This window comes from Colletotrichum orchidophilum, assembly GCF_001831195.1.
Source record: "Colletotrichum orchidophilum strain IMI 309357 chromosome Unknown Scaffold_81.1, whole genome shotgun sequence".
NCBI lineage: Eukaryota > Fungi > Ascomycota > Sordariomycetes > Glomerellales > Glomerellaceae > Colletotrichum > Colletotrichum orchidophilum.
The window spans coordinates 102,648-127,282 of NW_019173037.1; the positions used below are offsets into that span (position 1 = coordinate 102,648).

General features: G+C 55.4%; 7 protein-coding genes across 7 annotated transcripts, besides 1 other annotated feature; 4 read left to right on the forward strand and 3 right to left on the reverse strand.

Moving 5' to 3' along the window:
- Window positions 1-406: 406 nt before the first annotated feature.
- On the forward strand, window positions 407-4,074 carry CORC01_09140 (hsp90-like protein; the record flags this gene model as incomplete). Its single annotated transcript, XM_022620770.1, has 3 exons — window positions 407-2,231; window positions 2,280-3,165; window positions 3,225-4,074. 3 exons carry the CDS (start codon window positions 407-409, stop codon window positions 4,072-4,074), a joined length of 3,561 nt encoding a protein of 1,186 aa, XP_022472712.1.
- Window positions 4,075-5,268: 1,194 nt separating this feature from the next.
- CORC01_09141 (zinc knuckle) lies at window positions 5,269-6,957 on the reverse strand (the record flags this gene model as incomplete). The annotated part of the gene is made up of 7 exons (XM_022620771.1): window positions 5,269-5,465; window positions 5,524-5,694; window positions 5,747-5,826; window positions 5,883-5,925; window positions 5,982-6,524; window positions 6,587-6,720; window positions 6,794-6,957. 7 exons carry the CDS (start codon window positions 6,955-6,957, stop codon window positions 5,269-5,271), a joined length of 1,332 nt encoding a protein of 443 aa, XP_022472713.1.
- A 2,344-nt stretch (window positions 6,958-9,301) lies between these two features.
- Window positions 9,302-9,379: a sequence feature (Short protein (CORC01_09142, OHE95552.1) was converted to a misc_feature.).
- Window positions 9,380-9,515: 136 nt separating this feature from the next.
- On the forward strand, window positions 9,516-10,970 carry CORC01_09143 (voltage-dependent potassium channel beta subunit; the record flags this gene model as incomplete). Its single annotated transcript, XM_022620772.1, has 6 exons — window positions 9,516-9,738; window positions 9,795-9,824; window positions 9,878-9,970; window positions 10,026-10,087; window positions 10,152-10,285; window positions 10,334-10,970. Coding segments are annotated over 6 exons (1,179 nt in total), but the record flags the coding sequence as incomplete, so codon positions are not given.
- Window positions 10,971-11,940: 970 nt separating this feature from the next.
- On the forward strand, window positions 11,941-13,134 carry CORC01_09144 (2-nitropropane dioxygenase; the record flags this gene model as incomplete). Its single annotated transcript, XM_022620773.1, has 2 exons — window positions 11,941-12,064; window positions 12,185-13,134. The coding sequence occupies 2 exons, from the start codon at window positions 11,941-11,943 to the stop codon at window positions 13,132-13,134; spliced, it is 1,074 nt and encodes a 357-aa protein (XP_022472715.1).
- Window positions 13,135-13,492: 358 nt separating this feature from the next.
- Window positions 13,493-15,007, reverse strand: CORC01_09145 (uncharacterized protein; the record flags this gene model as incomplete). The annotated part of the gene is made up of 1 exon (XM_022620774.1): window positions 13,493-15,007. The coding sequence occupies one exon, from the start codon at window positions 15,005-15,007 to the stop codon at window positions 13,493-13,495; it is 1,515 nt and encodes a 504-aa protein (XP_022472716.1).
- A 543-nt stretch (window positions 15,008-15,550) lies between these two features.
- Window positions 15,551-18,100, forward strand: CORC01_09146 (NIMA interactive protein; the record flags this gene model as incomplete). Its single annotated transcript, XM_022620775.1, has 2 exons — window positions 15,551-15,733; window positions 15,812-18,100. 2 exons carry the CDS (start codon window positions 15,551-15,553, stop codon window positions 18,098-18,100), a joined length of 2,472 nt encoding a protein of 823 aa, XP_022472717.1.
- Window positions 18,101-18,812: 712 nt separating this feature from the next.
- CORC01_09147 (F-box domain-containing protein) lies at window positions 18,813-21,402 on the reverse strand (the record flags this gene model as incomplete). Its single annotated transcript, XM_022620776.1, has 5 exons — window positions 18,813-19,673; window positions 19,760-20,336; window positions 20,416-20,531; window positions 20,594-20,716; window positions 20,839-21,402. 5 exons carry the CDS (start codon window positions 21,400-21,402, stop codon window positions 18,813-18,815), a joined length of 2,241 nt encoding a protein of 746 aa, XP_022472718.1.
- Between the last annotated feature and the right edge of the window lie 3,233 nt (window positions 21,403-24,635).

The following is a 24,635-nucleotide window of genomic DNA, read 5'->3' on the forward strand; positions in this document are numbered from 1 at the left end:
ACCGTTTCTCTTCTGCGACGAATCTTCCAAACAGATCCTCGCTCCGTCCTCCACGACGCTCATCTCGACTGTCGGCGCATTTTGGCTCCCCAACCCGTCAGCCTTTCTCCTCCACCAAGCCCACGAATATTGCTTGCAAGTCGCTCCTGATCCCTGCTACTGCCGTGAGCGAGAAGGGAAAACGAAACGGATCTTGGGGGAAATTGCGGATACCTAGCCAACCGCCGCGACTGTTGCTCTTGGGGCGACCGCGTGCCAAGCCAGCGTTCGAGGAAGTCTTCGCGCCAGCCAATTTGTCCTACGACAACATCAACACAACGCACAAAATTAGGATCCAGAGAATCACCATAGCAGACGATGAAGGCCGCCCAGACACTGCCAGACTCTTCGTTATAGTCTGTTCAAAATGGGCGTCAGGGTCGCCATTCGAGAACAGCTCGCCTTCCTCGTGGTGGTCGCTGTTCTCGTTGGTTTGATGATCCTCTCCGTCCCCGTCTGGATCTACGTCAATCGGTTCGTCACCCAGGTCGAAGGGCGCGAACTCGCCCTTACCGCTTCGCTCAAGGCTTCGCGCATCTCTGCTGAGCTCGAACTCGTTCAGACCAGCATCATCACCATCTCTTCCCGAATCCTGATTCAGAATTCCATTTTCACCTTCTACGACGGAAACGACACAGACGCGAATTGGGTCCAAGCCAAAGGCGACCTGAACAGTGCACTGAGCGTCGGCGGTCTCACGGGTCTGTTACAAGGGAGAATTTATTCGCGAAATATCACTGGCAACGCCCATGGCCTCCTCAACGTCACTGGAGAAAAGGTCCCCGAGATTGTTTTGCCATATCTTGGCGCCAATGGCTCCCAGATTCTCCTCTCCGACACCGCCGAGGGCTATCCGCCGGCCCTGTACCCGAACATCACCTACGAAGACCTCGGCCGCCCCAATCAGTATCGGAACAACACTCGAGCTTATGCAGCCAACGCGTTCCCCGGAGTTCGTATTTCAACAAATGGTGGCCTGCTCCTCGGCCCTCTAATTCTCAATGAGACAACAGCCCTCATTTCCATTACTGTGCCGATTCGGTACAACCAACAGCAAGAATTCATCCTAGGCTATATGACGCTCGTCGCCACGGCAAATTCTCTCATTAGCATCCGCAATTCTCGTGAGGGTCTGGGGGATACCGGTCTGGTGCTACTCGTCGGGCCTACTGAGCAGTCGAACAGGTTCAGCAGTAGCAATCCGGTCAGCAACGCTACCTTCAAACCGGCCGACAATGCTCTCAATAACGTACCAGTGAACTTCGTCCTTCCGCCTAACCCTCTGCCTGGACAGGTTGACCGGCACAATGAAAGAAGCTGGTCAGCCGGCAAAGACAACGACCCATTTCCGATGAAGGACTACCCGGCAGTTCTCGCTTCCTTTAGCAAGCAAATCGCGGCGCCCAACAACTCGAGCTCCATGCTTTCGACGACCAATGAACAGGGTCTACCAGTAGCCGTGGGATTTGCAAGAACCAATACCGCACTCGTCAACTGGACTGTCGTCGTGGAGCAAGCCAAGTCAGAGGCCGACGCTCCTATTGAGACATTGCGGAATATCATTCTGGGATGTGTCTTTGGCACCGCAGGTCTCATCATAATCCTCATATTCCCTTGTGCGCATCTTAGCGTGATGCCTATAAGGAGACTAAAGTCGGCGACGGAGAAATCGATTCAGCCACCGGGGTACGAGGATGGAAATTATTCCGATTTTGACGACGACGAAACCCCTGGCTCGGGAGGAATCTCAGCCCGAACACAGCGATCGAAGAAGGACGGCATTGTCGCCAGTATTTACAAGTTGGTAGGGTACAAGCCCAAGGAGAAACCCGCTTCGGAGCACGACCGCGATTCAACCCGACGCATTTTCAAAATCCCCGGCAAGGTTACCGACCGAAAACACTTCATTACCGACGAGCTGACCGAGCTGACGGAAACCTTTAATGATATGAGTGACGAGCTGGTCAAACAGTACCTTTCCCTGGACCAGAAAGTTTTGGAACGGACCCGTGAGCTCGAAATTAGCAAGAAGGCCGCCGAAGCCGCCAACGAAAGCAAGACCCTCTTCATTGCGAACATTTCACACGAACTCAAGACACCGCTCAATGGTATCCTTGGCATGTGCGCCGTGTGTATGGAGGAAAGTGACATTCTCAGGATAAAGCAGTCTCTCAAGACACTATACAAGTCAGGTAAGTGTGCCAAGGCTTACTTCCCTGCACCTGGCTGATCATATCTAGGTGACTTGCTACTCCATCTACTCGAGGACCTCCTTAGCTTCTCCAAGAACCAGATTGGGCAACAGCTCAACTTGGAAGAGAAGGAGTTCCGCCTAGCCGACATCAGATCGCAAATCTTGACCATCTTTGACAAGCAAGTCAAAGAAGGCCGAATCACCCTGACCGTCAACTTTCTCAGCTCTGAAGCGATCGAATGGAGCACCAGCCCGGAAAGGACCAGCACAGACAACAGACTGCCGGCTCTTGGGCCGCACGGCACTGGCAGATTGAAAGACATGTGCCTTTGGGGTGATCAGCACCGCATTCTCCAGGTCATCATCAATTTAGTGAGCAACAGCGTCAAGTTCACGCCGGCGGGTGGGAGAGTTGATGTCCGCATCAAGTGCATCGGTGAGGTAGAAACAACACCGGCGAATGATGGCAGCCGGTCTTCATCGTTTTCCAAGGATTCCAGACGACATGGGAGAAGCCGGCACCGATTGAATAATAGCTCGAACCCGTCTGTGAGCTCTAGGGGAGGCTCGACTTCTGAACCCGTCAAGGGCACTGCTCTAAGCATCAACCCGATGGAGCCCAAGTCGACACCTCACATTCAGGTTCGGGAGCGTTCTCCCACGCCGCCGCCGCCCGGGGCGAAGGCCTTCGTATTTGAATTCGAAGTGGAAGACACTGGCCCTGGTATCGCTGAGCACATGCAACAGAAGGTGTTTGAACCTTTTGTTCAAGGCGACCTAGGTCTGAGCAAGAAATTTGGCGGCACAGGTTTAGGACTAAGTATCTGTCATCAACTTGCAAGTCTTATGGGTGGATCTATTTCGCTGAAGAGCACTGTCGGAGTTGGCACAACTTTCACTATGCAAATTCCGCTGAAATATGTCAAGGATAGGTACGTCTTGATGATTGGGAAGCCGGCCAAGTTGACATACTGACGATGAGTTCTTCCAGAGCGTCAAGCACCGCCTCCAGCAGCATCAAATCTCGGCCTCCAAGCGTTGACGCCATTGAAGGCATCGACAGTGTTCACAACAACGTGAAGCGCAACTCTGGCGGGGCTCCTAACAGCCCACCTATCAAGCCGGCCGGAGAAACAACCGCGAAGAACCTTCTTGATCAACAACCCAGACTGGTCGGCCTTAGCCAGCCTTTCTTCGCATCGAACCCAACACCTAAAGCGAAACGAAACACAAAGCAGCAAATGGCTGCAATTGATCGGGCAATGGCTACGAAGGCGAACCAGGAAGGAAAGCTACGGGTGCTGGTTGCTGATGACAACTCGACAAATATCGAAGTTGTAAGCAAGATGCTGAAGCTTGAGGACGTCTACGATGTTACCATTGCCAAGGACGGCCAGGAAGCCTACGACCTAGTCAAGGCGAATATGGACAAGAACCAGGGATTCGACGTCATCTTCATGGACATTCAGATGCCTAACCTTGACGGCCTTCAATCAACAAAACTCATCCGCAAGATGGGCTACAAGGCCCCTATTGTGGCATTGACCGCTTTCTCAGAAGAGAGCAACGTCAGAGAGTGCATGGAAAGTGGCATGGACGAATTTCTGAGCAAGCCTATCAGACGACCTGCGCTGAAGCAGGTCCTCAAGAAGTTTGCGACAATTCCAGAAGAGCCCGAAACAGCGAGCTTGACAAGGAAAACGACACCAGAGAAATCCACTCCGGAGAAGCCAGCAGCTGCTCCAGAGATGAGTGAAAAGGGGGAGGCGATCCATCCGGTTGGAAACGGAACTGCAACCGCGCCGTCATCCGAACAACCCCTATCAGAAAAGGGACCGTAATTGACGTTTAATGACTTTTTAGCAGCAGGCAGAGAGAGATGTTTGGTTTTGAGATGCCTGACAGCACATGTTCGCATAGGATTCCCCCCTTTTCCTTCGTTTGGAAGCGACATACAAAAGTTGGCGTCAGGGCGTTCTTTTGCGTTTGAACTTTTCATGATTCCTTTGTCTACGTATTCATAAGGATCCTGCTCGGCCCTTGAGGCATCAGAGTAGGACTGTCCAGTTTGAGCCTGGGCATGTGGCAACATTCTCTCTTGGGAGCGAAAACGGGTCGGGTTGGTACATTTTGTGACCGGTTAGTCAGGGTCGGTCCCCCAGCTACAAGACAAGGGCGGGGAAACATTCGTTGCTAGCAAGCACAGTAGCATATCAGAGGGGGAGGCAGCGACGCATACATTGGTTTTTTTTTTCTCCCTTGTCATATTGGCGGCGTTCCGGGCGTACACGAAGATATCCGGATACGCATGGGTTTTCCTCCCGATCAACACGAAGACGGGATGGATCTGGGAAATTGGGGAATGGGATGGGTTGGCCAGCTAAATACGGGTGAAAGAAGATACGACGGAAAAGACACCAGAGCAGAGCACAGAGAGACGGGGAGAGGCACGGGAGAGGCACGGGAGACAAACAGAGAGAGAGAGAGACAGAACGAGAGTTGTTGGACATGGCTACATCTTCATGTCGAGTAATGCCGATGACAATCTTGCTTCATCGATTGGTCTTCTAGTATCACAATTCGCTGTAACCTCTTACGATTCACCTTCTACTGGCTCGCTTCCGACGATTGTACCATTGTACATGATGCCGTGAGTTTCATGTTGACGTGGACTTGCCATCGAGCTGTCTCGCAAAGCAAATGATACTCCATTATACCGGGACGCAATGAGAAATTGGAATGCCTAGGATGAACCGACTGAACAAGAGAAGAAAAAGAATTTCAGCGGGAACAATCACCGTCAAGAGAAGGGCACCAAGGTTGTGTCCATGAACATTGCATTGGTTCTACGTATCTCCATCTACTGAGAGACTGTACCATTCATGTGTCATGAAGCAGAGGGGCAAATTTATAAACCATTCGTTCCATCGAAAACCTTGTCGTCTGTCGTGACAGCGACGAAAAACCCGTGACCTCAACGCCAAATAGAGAATCACCATACTAATCGATTCGCAGATGCATGTCGGAGGACGCATCTACCAGCCACTATTGCCGGTGTCCTGGGTAGAACCACCACCGCCACCCCAAGCATCACCAGTGTCGGTGTTCTCGAAGGCGTTGCTAGGCGCGTTGTTGGAGGCACCAAAGTCATCAGTGTCTTCCTTGGGAGGGTTGGGGCACTTGTAGCTCTTGTGACCCATCTCGCCACAGCTGTTGCACTTGATGCGAGTGACTATCAAGGAGCATAGGTTAGTATCGTGAAGTACCAATGGGGTGGGCTGACAACGTACTGTCAACGGGCTTCTCGCAATCCTTGGAGAGATGTCCCTCCTCGTCGCAGTTGCGACACTTCATCTTGCGGGGCTCAGGGCACTCCTTGGAGATGTGGCCCTCTTGGCCGCAGTTGTGGCAAACACGACCGCCGCCGCCACCCTGGGGGCAATCGCGAGAGAAGTGGCCCACTGCAAATGATCAGCACGTATCTCTGAGGGAACAACATGGAGGAAGTCTTACTCTCGTGGCACTTGTTGCACTCGACGTCATCGCCGGCCTTGCGAGGCTCGGGGCACTCGGAGACCTTGTGGCCAGACTGGCTGTAGGGGATGTCAGTCATCGCGCATCAAAAAAGGCATTTGGATTGGCTCCTTACCCGCAGTTCTTGCAAGCGAACTTGTCAATGCGAGGCGTAGGGCCTAGATCAATCAGTCAGTCAATGAACAGAGCCACCAAGGGAAGCAAGCAGACTCACAATCACGGACACGATGACCCTCTTCACCGCAGTTGTAGCAGGCGATAGTCACGCGGGCCTTCTCCATGGCCTCCTGAGGGCACGCCTTGTAGCTGTGGCCAAGCTCCTCGCAATTGCTGCACTTCTGCATAAGGCGGGAGACGGGCTCTCCAGCATCCTCGAGGCGAGTCATGTTCTCCTCGGGCGAAGCAGGCCAATTAGTCTTCTCGCGCTGGCGGTCAGGCTGCGCAGAGAAGCGGTATTGGACAGTGTACTTCTTATCCAGGTTGCCCTGGAGATCCATGTTGGTGTGAGTAGGAGCCAAGACACGTTCAGTGGCGATGAGGTAGATGTTCATCTCCTGGCTGCGGAAAGCCTTTTCCAGCTCAATGTAGGTCATCTCGGGGAAGTGCTTGAGATACTTCTGGATGGCCTCCTTGGCATCAATGCCGTCGCGCTCCTGGATAGCCTCGTGGATTTCATCCCAGGCCTTATCAGCATCAATATCAGCAACCATGGTTAGGTCGAGCTTGCGAGGGTTCTTGCACTCGACGGTCTCGTGACCTGGTAAATTATTCATCAGTACAAATTCAGGTCTCGTTTTAAAGCGAGAGGAAACGACGTACCCTCCTCGAGACAGTTGCGGCAAACACTAGGAGGCTTCTGGGGGCAGTCCTTGCGCATGTGGCCGTCCTCTCCACAAGTGCGACAAGTGCCATCGAAAGCCTTGCGAGGCTCGGTGCAATCGGCCTTGTTGTGACTGTAAATTCATGCTGGTCAGCGGATAGAGGTACTCGATACTAGTATCAGTAAAACATGAAGCAATCACTTACCCAGTCTGGCCGCAGTTGAAGCAGGCACGGTCGCCTCCATCACCGCCGTCACCACCATCGCCACCCTTAGGGTTGTTCCAGGGATCGTCGGCGGGAATGTCGTTGCCAGCGGTAGCATTGCCAGTGCCCCAGGCGTCAGTGGTGGTACCCCAAGGGTCAGACATCTTGCTGCAATCGCTCGACGTAAGAATAGCTTGGTTGGGGTATTTTCAAGATGGATGACAGAGTGAGTATGGACTGGTCCAACAAGTCAGTGATGAGACACTCTTCGAGATAAAAAGCAAGGGGGAGCAGATGAAGAATAGAATAAAGGATTTTGCAGAATAAGGTAAGGCAAAGGGTGGGATCTTGCAGAAGGGAGAAAGAAAAAGGTGGTGTGGGTGGAAGGAATTTCCTACAGAAACGTGACGGTATCAGAAAGGGGGAAGGTGCCGTTGAGCGCGGTCTGGGCAAGAAAAGGCAGCAGCGCAAAATCCATGCTGCCTTTTCTGGAGGAAGAGCTCCTCAGAATTGTGACGCTCATTGTCCGCGCGGATTACTTGATGCGAATCCTTGACGTCTAAAGTTGCCGAAGCAGCCAAAACTGGCAAGGTAGCCAGTCGTCTTCGATCCAACCCCCAATGAAGTGCTCGTGAGGGAAGAAACCAATACTAATCCGGTGCCGAGGCAGAAGAAACATGACTCACAGCGTATTTATCAATGTCCTAACCTGGTATTGTTGCTTATTTAAACAAGGCGTAAACGAAGTTTTGGTGTTGATGGCTGATTGTGGTTGAGGCAGGCCAGCTTTTGTGGTAAGATGGTGAGAAGTAACGAAGAAACGAAGAAGAGGAAGAGGTTTGCCGAGAAACTTCCATGTTTATTCCTGGAAAAGAAACCCTGATCTCTGCTTATGTTGTCAAAACGGCTGGACCTGCACTTTCACGATGAGGGCTTCTTGTGAGGGTATTCACAATACAGATGCAGCAGGACTGTGGCCGGTGTATGAGGTGCCATCTGCCCTACAGCGCACCCAGTGGTATAAAGCAGTTGAAACAGAGTGAGGTCCAACTCACCTAAGAATCCTTTTAACCGCACTTTGAACCCATTCTTGAGTAGCAGGTGACCAGTCCTTTAAAGAAGTTCAGTCATAATTGCCCAAGTCAAACTCTTCCAAGACTCTAACTTCTGTCCCCCAGGATTTCTTCTACTAATTTAATGTTCGGTGTGTAATATAAATCTTCTTCGACCTGCACAGCTCAGATCACTGTAGATATCAGAGTGAAGCCTGGATGACTAGATGCTTGGTCTGACCCGGGTTAGCCTGCCTGCAGCAAGAGGTAGGTAGAGTAGGGAACAAAAGGCTAGAAAATACTAATGTAACTTATTTGGTCACCATATTGGCAACTGTATGCAAGGTAAGCACTCACGAGTGTTGCATTGATCTATTTTATCACCTCATGCTAATGCTTGGCCTCGTCGCATTTGAGTCAGATTCATCTTACCAAAAGCTGAACAGGCTGGTCGCACCCTCTAGGTTCGGCTACCATCAGCGCAGAAAGGCGCAGGTCCTACTATATGGATCACTGCAATGACCCATAAGCTAGACATGAATTCTCATCTAAGAAGAACCTCAACAGGTCTCATTGTGAAAGGATACTGGCACGGATTGCGGCAAGCCGATTAATTGCAGCCTATTGCGATTCACCCGAGCCACAGAATCGCCTGCAGAACCTTGCCTGTAGTAAAGAATACATTGGTGTCTTTCTCTACTATATAAAATGTATCTATAGAGTTTGTCGTAATTGAGGTTGCGGAGAGATTTTGTCCAGGAACTCGTCGCTGCATTGTGAATGCATAATACAACTCAATCCGGAGCATGACCTGAGATCTTTTGTACTAGTCGAGCCCTGGATTTGGAATGTCGGCCAAAGGCCCGTAAAGCATCATTCGAATTAATCGTGTGAGTTCAAAGCGGCAGTGGTGCTCCGATCTACCTACCTAAGATACCATATGCAACATAAATGGCTGCAGAACACCTTGGATTCATGGGAGAAATGTCGTTGAAGAATTAGTAAGCTGAACGCAAAGTCGGCGCAATCGGAGCAGCGAGAATGTGAAACATCGCTGAAGGACCCGCATTATAACAGGGGCAGTGGAGTAAGGTTGTGCTGGAGGGGCAGCTGGAGGGGTAATTTCATAACACTCGAAGCTTCGCTTCCAGTGCCTCGACGCGGGTGACGTTAAGCTTTCCCATCCAGACGTCTTCCTCGATTTCTAAGCATACGAATAGTCAGACTTCTAAGATTGTTCTGGGCCACGTGGCCCCAATTGGTGCACTTTGGGACTGGCGAAGTAAATTGGTAGAGTCGCTCACAAGTGTCTTATTCTGCTTATCTCTTGACAAGCTCGGGTGTGAGCTATCCCGCCGGTCATAGCTCCGGGATCAGGCAGCATGAAACCACGACAGCTGTATCTGTACCGGCCCGGTACTCTCGCCAACAGCTCGGCGTGGGATGGGACCATTGGCTACATTGGTCGCCGGTGGCACAACTCGCGGGGCAAGGACTTGAATGGCGGGGTTGATACCGGTTGCCCCGCTTCCATAAGCTTGACCACTGGGCGATTGAACGGCTGCTGCAGGAGCCGTGTTGGGCCCCACGGTGGCCTCGACATGGGGATGGAGCTCCAATGAATCTTCTTCCTTGAACAGGAGCTGGTCGACGAGGGACTATAATTGAGGTGCCCGCCGCTCTTTGCAAGACTTGCCGGGTCGTACTCGCCTCCACTTTGCTTCGCGACCTCCCACCAACCGTTTCCCCAGGTCACAGATTCGAACTGCTTCCCTTCCTGCAACGCCTCTCGAATCAACAACAAAATGTCCAAGCCCGAAGATCTCCCTCCTATGGAGTACCGATTCCTGGGCCGATCTGGTCTTCAGGTCAGTGCCATCAGCTTGGGAGGCTGTGAGTTACCCCAGTTGCGTACCGAATGACTGTCACAGACACTGACTCTCTACCAGGGTTGACCTATGGCGGCCACGTCGACTCCGGTACGAAGAGACTACCGGCTTCGTAAGTCAACCGAGACTGACACACTATATAGAGGGCACGTTCAAGTGCATGAAGGCTGCTTACGACTCTGGCGTCAACTTTTTCGATACCGCTGAGACCTACGCCAATGGCGAGAGCGAGATTGGTAGGAACGGACGACATCACCCTCGCCATGAGAAGCAGGACTGATTTCATCACAGTTATGGGTCAGGCCATCAAGAAGTATGGTTGGAAGCGCAATGATCTCGTCATCTCTACCAAGGTGCGCGAACTCAGCAGGGACTGCCAATGCAGAAAATCGAGACTGACCTCTTAATGCGCAACAGATTTACTGGGGTGGTGCCTTTGGCGACAACGCCGTCAACAACAAGGGCCTGTCCCGCAAGCACGTCATCGAGGCCATGGACGCTTGCCTTGAACGTCTCGATCTCAAATATGTCGATCTCGTATACGCTCACCGGTGAGCCCCCTTCTCGACACGCTTACGGATCCCGCTGACTTCGTTTAGTCCCGATCGCCAGACACCCATGGAGGAGACCGTCCGTGCCTTCAACCACTTGATCAACACTGGCAAGGCCTTCTACTGGGGAACTTCTGAGTGGAGCGCCGACGAGATCGCCCAGGCCTGGCGCTACGCCGACAAGCTGAACCTCGTCGGTCCTATCATGGAGCAGCCCTCATACAGCATGCTTGATCGCAAGAAGGTCGAGCATGAGTTCTTCCACCTCTACCGCGAAGTCGGCACCGGTCTGACCGTCTTCTCCCCCCTGCGCCAGGGCATCCTTTCCGGAAAGTACAAGAACGGCATCCCCGAGGACTCTCGCTTCGGCTCCGAGAACATCGGATTTATCAAGGACTTCTGGAAGAGAGAGAACGCCAAGAAGCAGTTCCAGGACCTCGTTGACAAGGCCAACAAGATTGAGCCCATTGCCGAGAAGCTTGGAATCAAGATGGCCACGCTGGCGCTTGCCTGGGTTCTGAAGAACAAGAATGTCAGCTCCGCCATCATCGGCGCGAGCAGCCCGGAGCAGGTGTTTGAGAACATCCGGGCTATTGGTGCGCAAGAGAAGTTGACGGACGAGATTATGAAGGAGATTGACGAGGCGCTGGAGAACAAGCCTGACGCCATCATTCCCAGATTTTAGACGGGTCGAATGATGCACGAGAAAGTGAAATAAAAAGGTTGAGGTACACACGGAATCGGATATAGTACATGTACGAAATATTAATCGCTCAATGCGCAGAGGCCGGACTCTGCACCAGACCGCTGCTTGAAGGATACACATGGCCAAGCTGGTGATTTTTACGTAGAAACATGGAAACACCCATCATGTCACAACGAGCACAACGAGTACAACTACCAGATGTCGCAGAAGGGGTGTGTTTGTATGTGATGTGCCAAGCTTCATTGAGTACTCTCGGAGATGATGTCGACAGCAAGATCGTGCCTTGGACTCAATTACCTATGCGATGAGCGCTTGAGACACTATGGGCATGCCGGTAGATACCACGAAGAGTCCAGACAATAATTAGAAGCAGGTTTCGCTCTCACCGAATGGAAAGCATCGACTTGATGAATGCTCCTCAGGCTCGGTCGACGAGGTGATTCCTTGACAGTTTGACTGACCAGGCCGCATTCAAGTAGGGTTGATTGGTTAGCCACATATCCGAACCTGTGGCCCCCGGTGCACACGCCAAATCACGGGCCGAATAGATGGCCAGCGGTCCGGTCGGCACACGGCGTCCGGCCCCGCTCCTCCGCGGAGATAGATGTTCGCACGGTTCCACAATTGGAGAACCGAGGACCTTTCGCTGGCGAGGGGAGGAATGACGACAAACCCTCCGTGGGCCCGAGGACCCGGCGATCTTTCTTCACCTCTTTCGTATGCATGTTAGCCGTGGAAGGCCAACAACCTTTGTGTCTCACATCTGCACTAAGATCTGACTCAAATACTCGCTTACCTCCAAGCTCTTTGTATAAGACAGCAAGCTGACCCCGCCCGATCGTCACAGTCAAGGCCTCCAATAGTGCTGTCTCACAACAAACATCACCACAAAAAAAAAAAAAAAAAGGAAAAGACGGCAAGAGAAGGGAAAAGAAAGAAGGAACCAAAAATGGCCATCTCGAGACTGGTTTCGTGGCTCCCCCACGTCAAGGCGCCCGTCATCATCAACGCGCCGATGCTCGGTTCCGCCGGCGCCGCCATGGCAACTGAAGTTCACAAAGCTGGCGGATTCGGTAAGGGCGATTCTCCCTCCCTCCCTCACTTCCCTCCCTTCCGTCCCTCAGTCTAAGTGAAAAGAAATGTCTCTCTTCTCCATCGAAACCCCAAACTTACCAAACTCCCCTCCACCTCAGGTTTCATCGCCGCGGGCTTCGACTTCTCAGAGTCGTCGGCCCAGATGAAGGACCTGGACAAGGCCCTCACCCAGGCCCGCACCCTCCTTTCGCTCCCGGTCGCCGACGGCGCCGGGGGACTTCCATTAGGCGTGGGCTTCATCACGTCCCACGAGACGGCCGGGCACTTCACCGCCAACGTCCTGCCCATCCTCGTCCGTCACGGCGTCGCCGCGGCGTGGCTCTTCGCCCCGCACCCGGAGACCAAGCCGCACGGCGACATCATCGCCGCGCTCCGCGGCAAGGGCACCAAGGTCTTTGTGCAGGTCGGCAATGTCGCGGCGGCGCGGGAGGCGGCGGCGGACGGCGCGGACGTCATCGTCGCGCAGGGTGTTGATGCTGGTGGTCACCAGTTCTCTCGGGGTTGCGGCGTCGTCGCGCTGGTGCCGGAGGTGAAGGCCATGCTGGCCGCCGAGTTTCCCGACCGGGACGTGGCTGTGGTGGCGGCGGGCGGGATCGTGGAGGGGAGCGGAGTGGCGGCGGCGCTGGCGCTGGGCGCTGAGGGCGTGGTGCTGGGAACGCGGTTCGTCGCGACGGAGGAGTCGATGAGCGCCCAGCTGCACAAGGAGTTTATTGTGAGGACGCGGGACGGCGGGGTGAGTACGTGGAAGTCCGACTTTCACGACCGGCTTGTAGACAATACGTTGTGGAAGGACGGGTATGACGGGAGGGCGATCATCGGAGATATTCATCGGGAGTACCACGCTCTCGGCGGCAAGACGGCGACGGTGGAGGAGAGCCGCGAGAGGCTGCGGACGGGGTGGAGCGAGGAGGAAGGGAAGAAGATGATTGGCAAGTGGGCGGGTGCCGGGCTTGGGCTCATTGACGAGATCAAACCGGCTGGGGAAGTGGTTACTGAGGTGAGGGAGGCTGCGAGGAAGAGGATCCAGGAGTTGGTTGGGTCGATTTGAGACTGGACGTGGGAAATATTCTGGCAGAAAAGACCGAGGCAAGGCGTTTTTATGGCACAAACGTTGTCAAGTTTGATGCTCCTTGAGGTGTTTGTAAGACGGCCTATGACCAAGGCGTCAGATACCAGCCATGAAGCACGGCTCTCATCTAACCCGAAGCCCAAGTCTAGGCCGTCGTGATGTGTTGATGTAACTGTTCCACGTCGAGCGGCTTTGGAGAATGGTGCGGACAAGCACCTGTGTTCGGTCGGCAATGGTTCTCCTTGACTCTTTTCCCTCTTCAATTGGCTTGGAATGCGGATTATGCCTACTTAGATGTCTCACACCTTTTAGACTAAGATACCCGACAACGCTCTGCCTAGTGCCCCTTTTCAGTCTTGGTCAACTTGGCAGCACTCTCAAAGTACCCATCCGTACCCCCGTACTTGGCCAAGACCCCGTCGATATCCACCTCTTCGAAGTCCCTCGTCCGCTTCCTCCCCAGCATCGCCGTATTCCGTGTGCTCGGGATACGAAGCATTTCCGTCTCCACCACCCATCCGCAGTCCTCGGCGATCTGCGCCGCCCAGTCAACCAGGGAAGCGTACGTCGACTGCGACTTGGTCTTGTCGCGCGGCGGGGGCGGACGATATTTTTGACCGCCCAGGGCATGGCTGCAGCAGGGAATCATGATGAAGGGGCTTTCCGACAGTGTCGCGAGGATCGGCGTCCAAGGAGTAAGCTCGTCTGCGTGGTTGGACACGATGAAAGTGCCTTTAGGAAAAGCACCGTTATGTATCTTGGTTAAATCCAAAATGGTTTCCTCGCTGTCGGCATTAGAGGGCCTGGAGACAATATCGGGGAGGAGGACCAGGGCCTGAAGGGAGTCCCCCCCGTCTTGGACTGAATTGTACTTGGCCCAGGACTTCCTAGCTCTAGCATCGAAGCCCCAGCCAGAATAACCCTCTTGAATCAACAGATGAACTAGCAGGCCGTTGCCGCAGCCAATATCTACGAATCCGGGGAACGTCTGGCCCCCGTACATTTCTTTCCAGAGCTCGATCAAGAAAGCAGCGATACCCAAGTCCTCAAAGACGTGCTTTGACGGGTCCGTCGTCTCAGCCCAGGTTTCCACCAGGTCCTTGGCATACTTGAGCTTGAGTTCAGCATAGCGGTTCTGGAACCGTGCCTGGGGAATCACTACGTCGTGGTGCACTCGCTTGGTGTATCCGCCGACCCGTCCCTGGCCGTGCTTGTACAGCACCGAGAGCAGCATGCGGGCGGTCCGGACCAGCTTCTCGACGGCGAAGTCGGCCTCCTCGAAGAAGAGATAGTGGATGGAGACGGTGCCGACGGCACGCGCAGCGTCCCACTCGTGGAGGTGCGCGACGCCCCGGACCTTGGGGTGGTAGAAGGGTAGGGCGTCGGGCGAGGACGCGTGGGGGAGGTAGACGACTAGGGACCTGGCTTTGGTGGCATCTGGGGTACAGGAGGCGAAGACGCACGTCTGATCCAGGGGGTCGTCCCGGCGGGTGTTGCGCGGGATCAGCTTGCGCACGAAGACGCGGTCGTTGTGGAAATCCGTAAAAGCAACGGGACGGGGCTGCTGCTGCTGCTGCTGCTGCTGCACAACTTGTGCAACGCCATCTTCTGAGGCTTCAGATCCGGGAGAAGGGGGAGGTGTCCATCCCGGGTCCGAATCATGTAGGATATCGGCGCGGAAGAGCCATGACGAGTTGATGTTTGGGTTCTTGATGAGATTCATCATGACATCCTCAAAAATGTCGGGCCCGAAAGCACACTCCTGCTGGAACAAGGGATGCCATATTTCGCCCGAAACATCGTGGACGAAGGGTTCTGCCGATTGTGCAAGTGCCGCCGGATCGTAGGCCATGTCGAGGCGGGAGAGACAAGGTTTTTTCCCAGGCTGCAGGCTGAAAAGAAGCAATATAATGAGACTTTTGAGTGTGATGGGAGCCGTGAGATGTGAATCGGGCAGATATCGCATGAATAATAAGAACGGCGCTAGGCGGATCTCGGCTAGCCGCGCAGGGCCCGGCCAGGAGCGGCCAGGGCCAATGTGACGTTGTGAGTTGGCCAAATTTTTGTTTACTTTGCGAGGTGGGGTGACATGGCAACCAGCCAAAATACACAGCACACAGCACACAGCGGGATCCATCCGGCAAAACTCGCCCTTGCAGACCACGCAGAAAAGGGTGCTGGTCCGTCCTGCATAAGCTCCAAGCCTGGCACTACACCAACGCGATAGCTCCTTTCATCTGATGACACATTTTTTCCTGTCCTTTGGATCTTCAGTCATAAGCTTTCTGAGCCGCCCGACTATCACATTCCTCCGCATGTGCTGACCAAGAGAGAGATACCCTTCACAAGCACTTCGCGCAGTGGTCGTCTCGCCGCGACGACACGTCCCATCACGATGGCGGAAAACGACAATTTGCGTACAGCATCGCTGTACATCAACAACCAATTGCTCTCGCGAGGACTTCTACGCGATGGCCAGACGATCAACTTTGCCGACCCGGACGGCAATCCGGGCGGCACGGATGCCACAATGGGCAAGATCATGAGCATCGTCAATGATTTGATCTTGCGCCGAGATGTGCGTGTGCCCTCACCCCCCTGATGGTGTGCTCTAAGAAAGTCCCCGTACTGAGATGTTATTTTTTGCCTCCTGAAGCGCGACGCCGAACAACGTGAGAACCTATCGACCACTATGCGTACTGTCCGCGCCGAGAATCTACGATACACCAACGACATCGCACGCCTCTCAGAGAAGCATACCGAGGCTCAGAGGAAACTCGATATCAGCGAGGCTACCGAGAATACTTTGCGCACCCAACTCAAGTCTGCCGACGCTGCTGTACGCGGCCTCAAGGACGAGGTGGCCCGCGCCAAGACTCTGGTCGCCCAGACGCGGGCCTCCTGCGCAACGGAGGTCCGACGCCGCGACCGCCAGATCGACGGCCTGAAGAAGCAATTGGGTGAAGCCGGTCGGCCTCGCGGTACGGCAAAGAGCTCCGCCGTCACAGTTATCAGCGTTGTCGCCGGCGAGGGCGAGGAGAAGGTGTCGCCCAAGCGTGGAGGCAAAGCCGTGGCAGGCACCGAGGACTCCGGCTATGACCTGCGCAGCGAAACGAACGAGTTCCTGACGGACCTTGCGCGGAACCTCAGCGAGGAGAACGAGTCCCTCCTGAACTTGGTCCGGCGAACGACGAAGAGTCTGCGCGAGATGAGTGGCTGTGATGTTCGGGCAAGCCAGGGTGATGGCCACGCTGTTACATTGCCCACGGCTGAGGACATGGCAAACGAGCTTGACTCCATACTCGAACACCTGCGCTCCATCTTGACCAACCCCTCGTTCGCCCCTATTGAGGAGGTCGAGGTCCGTGAAGAGGAGATCGCACGTCTGCGCGCGGGCTGGGTCAAGATGGAGAACCGCTGGCAGGAGGCTGTTCACCTCATTGACGGTTGGCGCCGGCGCATGGTCGCCGACGGCAAGTCGGTGAATATGGAGGAGCTCAAGATGGGCCTCCGCCTTAGTCCTGTGCGCGTTCGCAACGTTGAGGAGACTCACCAGGGCGGCATGGACATACATGAGCTCTCTTGTGTGCAAGAAGAGTGCACCGCCGACTTGGAAGAGGAGGAGGAAGAGGAGGAGGAGGAAAAGGACGACTACGAGGCGATGCCTGAATCCCCATGCCCTGCTCCACAAAGGGTCGAGTCACTTCATCTCGTTCCTGCACCAACAGATTACGAAGCGGCTTATCGAGGAGAAGATGATTACAACCAGGATGATCAGCAGAGCGACTATGAGTCGAGCATATTTGAGGACGTCGACGTTGAGGAAATCGACATCGAAGAGCCCAACGTCCAGATTCTACAACAATCTACCGCCTACCTCAGCTCCCCTCCTCTTCCACCCCCTCCCCAGATGAGCCCACTCCGCGAAACGCCTTCTGCGGGTAATCGTGACGCCAGACCAAAACGCGATATTCGCAGAGACTACAACACGATGGCTGACGAAAAGCCCCGGACGATCCGCGCCGTCGATGTCGCCCCAAAACCACCACCACACCTCGTCCAGCTTCCACGATCGCCGCAGAAGCCTGTGCAACCGGTCGATGACCGCTCTCGCACGACATCTGCGGCCTCTCTGGCCTCTGAATCAACCCACAATGGCGCACCCCTCATCACACCGTCCGTAACCCCGCCTCCGGAAGTGAATCAAACGCCAACAGCGCGAAAGCTCCCCAAGCCGCCGCGCCTCGTTTCAGCTGCTCCCGCAGCACCATCGCCCGCGGTCTCAGCACCAAGAGAAAACCCATCCCCCGTCAAGGGCATCCGTACAGTCTCCCAGGAGAGTCAAGAGAGCCAGACGAGTCAGGAGAGCTGCGAGGGTGCACCCCCTGCTCCCGCCGTTCAGCCCAACGGCAACAAAAACGCGACACCACACCGCACTCCGCTGCGCCGCGTCCCCTCTCGTCTGCCCCTCCCGCGACCCTCGGACCCTCCACCACAGCAGAGCCCTCTGACGATGGCAACCATTGCAGCCAAGCTAGCAGCCTCGGAGCGAGAGGCGGACGCTGCCCGCGTCCGCGCGAAGCTCAAGGCGGCACGTGGAGGCACGCTCGGCAAGCCGATGGCTGCAACCCAACAGCAGCAGCAGCAGCAACAGCACATGCCTCCGCCTCCTCCACCAGAGACCATCGTAGCCATGCCGCAAGAGCCGCAGCCGACGGTTGACTCCCCGGCAAAGACATGGGCAGACCGAGATCTCGATCCCATTAAGCGCGATATCCCGCAAGACGAGCAGGTCCAGCAATCACCGCTACAGCCGACGAAGCGCAAGCGCGACAGGCGGGTGAGCAAAGTAGCCTCGAGGAGGAGGAGTACGCTTAACCCATGGGAGATGGAGAGCCTCATCTCCGGCAACGTGGCTGTCCCGCCGTCACCTGCTCAGTCATGAGCGATTACATTCTTTTATTTGCAAACAAAACTCTAGCGCGAAATAGCCTTGCGAGGTTTCTCTTTCGCAAATTACCATCACTTATAATATAACTTCAGCTCTCCTAAATTTTCTTTGGGAGGAAACAAACTGTCTTTTGGGGGAAAGAATATCCAAAGGCGTTTTGAGAGGGAGCCGACGTCAATCTCGCGTGAGAAGTGGCCGGCTCAGGGTCGGGCAGGGGAGTACGAAGGGTCCAGGGAAGGAGTGTGGGAGGATGAAATTGCTGTTTCTGTTTACGCTCTCTATATCCGTGATGCTTGGGCCATTGTCACTGTCAGCAGCAGCACTGCGTACAATCTTTCCAGCGTCAATGGCATCACAACAGCGATAGGTAGCTTGCGTGTGTGCCTTGTTTTCCACTAGCGAACTAATTCACCCTTTTTCTTGATTACCTTGCTTGTCTATTCGTACATTTACTTGATTCTTTGTTGCATGATGTCTGTGTGCAATACTGTCTCGCGTAAACTATTCGTATTCTTCAAGAAGAAGCTGTTTTAAGAAATTGCTCCTTCTTTGCTACAGAGAGTAAGTATCAAATACCCCAGCCCCTACGCCTAATGCTATGAGACCTACAAGATTGAACCTCAATGAAAACAAAAGAAATAAAACTCTCGCAATGTCTGAAGGTCTTGGCCCTGTCGCTGCTCGTAGCTAATTGACCACCCTTCATTCACCCAATCTCGGCCTCCACGGGAGCCAAGGGCTCCAACGGCACGGGGAACTCGGCCTCCCAGCTGCCGTACACGACCTCGACCCCGTGCGCGCCGCAAAACGTCCTCAGCTGGTCCATCGCCACGCCCGTCAGCGCGCGCTGGTACACCCGCTTCAGCCTGCCCAATATGGCGACGCGCTCAATGACGGCGCCGAGGCGCCGCTGGTCGCACAGGTCCGAGTGCAGCTCGAGAACCTCGAGGTTGGGAAATGACTGGAGGAAGCCAAAGAGGAGGTCGACCGGGTCGATGCCGAGGCCCCTCTGCGCCGGGTCGCGCGTCAGGTTCTCGTGGGACTCGAAATCAAAGTGGAAGAAGCCAAATGTGCGGACCGAGGGGCTGCCGCGCAGCCAGTCGAGGGCGCCGGGGAAGAATTGGCCCGGCTCCTGGCGCCAGCAGAGGCCGAGCTCGCGCAGCCTGCCCGAGCGGACGGCGGGCTCGAGGAGGACGGTGGCGAGGTCGACGCTCAGGGGCAGTTTCGGCATCCAGAAGCGCTCGAGGTTGGGGTAGGTGACGAGGGACTCGGCGGCCTCGTAGCCCGAGTAGTCGAGTGGCAGCTGCTGGGGCAGCCAGTCGCCGTGGTTGGACTGGAGGGCGGCGCGGGCGTCGAGGACGCGGAAGGAGGACGGATGGAGGGGCGGGAAGTGGCGCTTGTCGCCCATGGAGAGGGCGCCGCAGGCCTTGCCGAGCTTGATGACCTGGAGGCTCGGCCAGAGGGACCAGCAGTCTTCCGGCGGGGCGAGGGAGTCGAGGCCGGTGAAGACGCCGAAGTTGTCCATGTGGAGTTGCTCTAGGTTTGGCGTTGCGCGGGCGAGGGCGAACTACGGAGGGCGCGGGTTAGTGAGTCTGGTGCTGAATCACTCGGGAGTACGAGGACCGGGGGGTGGGAGGGGGGAGGACGACGTACGGGATCGATCCGGCGCTCGGGGGTCAGTTGATTCAACGTCGAGTTCTGCGGACCGGTCAACTGAAGGACCTTGAGACGGGGTAGCTCCGGCCAGCCCAGGTCGTTCAGGTGCATGCTGAAGAGGGATATCCTCTCGACGTTATCCCGTGCGCGTTCGACAAACTGCCTCACAAAGGGCTGGGCGCCGCCGCTGCCTTGGTAGCTCGGCCTGGTGATCTCGCGGAAGCTGAAGCCCAGGTGCGTGAGCCCTTCGAAGAAGAGCGGCTTGGGCGGCAGCTTGAAGCCCCAGTCGCCGCCCTCGAGGTTGCGCTTGATGGCGCCGATCTCGAGGCGCGTCGTCATGCGCGGGTTCGTGGTCTGGATGAGCGACAGCCACTTTGTCTCGTTGAGCTGGAAGGCGTGCGCGTTGGGGACGATGAGGCTGCGGGCGAGGCCGCCGGTCCGTTTCCGTAACGTCTTGAGGAAGGAGACCCGCGGAGGCTTTTGCGGGTTCAGGGAGGGGAAGTGGACTTGTCTCCAGATGTAGGGGTGGGTGTCGAGGAACTGGTCCCATCGTTTGCAGACACCCGATATTCGGCTGGCGTTCAATGTCAGCAACCAAGTCAGGCAGAGGGAACTTGGTTCAAAGGAGCGAGACCGGGGTCTTTTGAGCTTACCATAACTCGTGAAAATCAAAGTAGGAAAAGATCTTTTCAATCAACTCGATTGGTAATTCCATAGGGTCTCTACGACAAAAGTGTTTGTGAAGCGGTTCGCGAATCTTGCGAAGTTGCTGTAAGAGATCAGGTCAGCAAATCACCCGACAACACAAATGCTTGGGAAGATGTCTTGTACCTCATACTTGGCCGTTCTGATGAGGCCTTCCTTTTGTCCAACCTCGATACCGGCACTCCACGCGGCCCACGCCATCTCGTGCTTCTTCTCCAACTTGTATATCTTCCCCAACCTCATGTACCCCTGAAACCCCGTTATTCATATGGAACACACCACAAACAAGAGGGAAAACGCAAAGTGGGATGAGGGGCAGTAACAATAGTACGCATGACCAACACCGAAAAGAAACCAAAAGCAACACTCACCTCCAACCGCCGCGGCGCAATCTCTAACAACCACTCCGCATCCCTGCGCGCCATATCCAGCTTTCCCATTTTCTCAAAGCACGCAGCCCGGTAGTCGAGCGCCTGGACGTGGCCCTCGCGGTGGCACCGGCCCCACGTCTTCTCGGCGCCGCACTTGCACTCCTTGGTGGCCTCCGCGTAGACGCTGCCCCTCTCGCGCCGGTGCCGGGTCGCCGCTTGACCAAAGTCGCGGCACGTACACCTCTCCCGCCGGCGGCGCTGCTGCGCGGGGCTGTCCCTGCCGCCGTTGCCGCCGTCAGAACCTGCACCTCCATCACCTCCAGGACCTGCGGCCCCGACCCCTTTGAGACCTCCAGGAGCACGACCACCGGAACTACTTCCTGGGCCTCCGCCAGAGGAGGAGGAGGACCCTCCTCCCGAGGGTGACGAACATGGACAGTTCCCAGCGACGAGGGTGAAGTGCTCGAGGGCGACCCGGAAGCGCTGGTCCGCATAGGCTGCGCGGCCCTTCTCGATTGACGCCTCCTCCGAGCGGACGCGAGGGAGCTGTCCAGGCGGCGCCATGCCTTTTTGATGATGTGGAGGTAAAAGACTGAGGTCTGGGCGAAGGGGTCCATTGAGACGGCTGGTCAGTTTCAAACACTTGATTCTTTTGCTTTTGTTGAATGAGGCAAGCAGGATTTGCAAGATCTTGAGTCTCCCGCTTTGTAGAGAAGGGTGAGGTTGTCGTCGATTTGGTGGTCACGTGGTAATGGTAATATCTGGCACTCACTGGGAGAAGGGAAACTTTAAGAAGCAAATGCTGGTCTGGTGAGATAAAAATTCGGGGAGGGGAGGGGGGATAAGATAGGCCAGCTAGTGCAGGGAAACAGAGAGAGTGAGCATCTCGTTTCGCATCTATCTGGCCTTTTTCTCCGCAGGGCGATGAAGTCTAAATGAGTACAAAGAAAGAAGAAGAGTCGCGAGTTGCTCGGATTGCGGCGGACGGGGTCGACGGTGCGGTGGTGCTGTCGCCGAGGTGGAGGTTCAGCATCGCCGAGGTTGGAAAGCGAGGTTGCGGGACTGAGGGGGCGCGACGCGAACGCGACCGGATGTCCTCCGTAACAGGACCCGCTGTGGCCCGTGGAGGGAGTGAGCCACCGGGATTTGCCACCGGAGGGCACTCCTTAGGGAGACAACGGGCGGGTTTCAGCGCCTTTCAGGGTTCCCTCCCGCTGTAGGTCCTGCTCCAATGCTCTTTCATCCCAACTCTTCCTCTTCCGTCAGATCTTAGGTAATGCAGATAACCTTACCTTGGACATTAAACAAACCAGGCAAGACGGATGCCGTGACCCGTCTCCTTGGCACCGCGAGACAAACATCGCCCTGGGGCTCCCTACAGACGGCACAGTAAATCTCATCTCACAGCGAACCCTGTCGTCCTCGATCACCATCATCTCGTCGTTCGATTAGCTCTAGGAGCCCAAATCCCCGACCGCCCCCAAAATCCTACCGAATCCCACAGCCACCGTCCCCGTGAGACGACGGCAGGCCTTGCCGAGTCCTCCGGTCCGCATCCGCCACTCTCTGTGGCGTTCCCGTCTAAGTCAGATCGTTCTCCATTTTCTCACGCCCCCGATGCCATGCCTGCGCATCGAGGAGCAGGCAACAGAATCAACGGGGCTATTTACTACAGACAGACACATCGTATGAGGAACTGAGCCTCAATCACTCGCGCACGCCCATCACCCGCCTCACCACGTAGCCCCATCTCACCTCACTACCCAAAATCCAAAAGAACCCTACGCCAGCCCCCGTCCCGTGTATTTCAAGTCCAGCTAACACCCCATCGTCCTTCCAGCACAGAGCCTAGGACCATTCCCCCAGTTCAATCCAGCCAAGCCAGAGCGCCCCAAGCCCGTTGATCTAGGGGGCGCTAGGTCGTCCCACCCAGCCAGTGTAACTCCTCAGCTGCTCGATGCCAGCGACCATCTCCGAGCTTTCGCGCCTTGTGTGTGGCATGCGCTCTTCCAGGCAACGACCAACAGGCACCTCGCGCACATGCCCTGCCCACCTCAACCCGCCAGCCGAACCGCAGTGTAAAGAATCTCATCTCATCTTGCCGCTCAAAGGTATCTTCAGGAACCGACCTCCGGGCAGTAACTGCTACGAATAAAGATAGCCGCGATGTGAAATGTACCTGTAAGCGAAGATCAAACCCCCCCCCCCCAACTCACCGGTATAGGCGCTCAAGGCCACTTACTTGCGCGCATTCCCAGCCCGCCGGTTTCAGAAGTTCCCTGCGTCTCAGCAGCAGCAGACCAGCCCAGCTTTTCACCTCCAAATGTTCCGTGGATATTAGCTTCTGGTCGTGTATTCGTTCCGGGCAGCGTTCAGGACGTAAGACAGAAGTGCCATGCTTCCCGCACCATATCTGTGTGTCTCCAAAGGCAGCTAAGTCCACGCGCACACAAAGTTGTTGTGTGTGTCTCTAACATGCCTACGGCATACGGCGGAGGCACGGGCGAGTACATGTCACCCACCAGACGACTCCTCCCAAGATCCGGGCCCCCCCAATCTTGGCACACCGAGGCTCCCCCCGGCTCGGGCGGGCACAGCAGTTGGAGGGCCTCGAAAGCCGCGGACGCCTCTGCATATACGCCTGGCACATTTTTGCTCCCCTTCCTTTCTTTCGTGCCGCATGGAACCTCCATCCCAACCCTGGAATCCCTTTTCCTCTCTTTGGCATAGTCGCCCACTCTGTCTCTCCCTCACCGGTCACCGGCGGCGGCGTGTCAAGACCTGGGCAATTCTGCAGCCCCCAAAATAGGAATCCTTCCACTAAGGTAAGGCAGGGTCGCGCGCAAAACAAACCCCAGATATGCACCATTTCCAAGTTTTTCGGTACGGCGTAGTCTTCCGCGCTTGACAATCGTCCCACGAAACGGCAAGCCTCAAGGCCCCACACCCCTACTATCATTTGTACCTTCAGAACTACTGCAGCTACCTATGTCACGATGAGCCGGATATCGCCGGCGCAAGATCAAAAAGAACCTCATAGCAGCTGCCCGCCGCCCTCCGTCCCCTCCCCGGACACCCTAGCCCGGCTGAAGCCAAGGATCACGCGAGCAACTATCACAGAAGAAGCCAAGCTTCGATTCTGCCCGGTAGGATTTGGTGTTTTGCGGCTCCCGCCGCAGTTGCACATCAATATATCGCTTCCCAACACTTTTCTGGGAGCTGTTTATTGGTGCTGCTAGTCTCCGTTCGTATGTGGTATCTCGTACGTTGTGTGTGCATGTTTGCATAAAGATCGTTTGCCTTGAATCCTTTTGCAACCTATGTACCTTCCCCAATCAAGATTGCATCCGCGCCAACCTCGCGTGGGCCGTCCGTGTTCGAGGCCGCATCCTGGCCCCGGCGGTCCTCGGCCGCGGTGCGAACTCCACCCCTCTCGGGGACCCCCTTGTCCGACGCCCAAACTTCATTCCTTCGGGACCTCTCCCGCAGCCGATATCTCGATTTCAGCGAATCCTTTCTGGATGCACGGTATCTTTCTTTCTCCATGGCCACGTCTCTAGCCAGAATCCCGAATATGCCGAGAATCCTGCCGAACGTCCCCCCCCTCTTCCCCTTTCTTCAACCATCGAATGAAGATTGCAGAAGAGCAAAGACAAGGCGGAAACTCGAATGAGAACTTTAAAAAATAGAGGCAAACACCACGAAATCATTGTATCCGTAGTCCCACGATTTTCAGGTGAGGAGGCATCCCATTTCCTGGGGACCCTCTTGTCGAATGGAGCGAAAAAAAAAAAGTT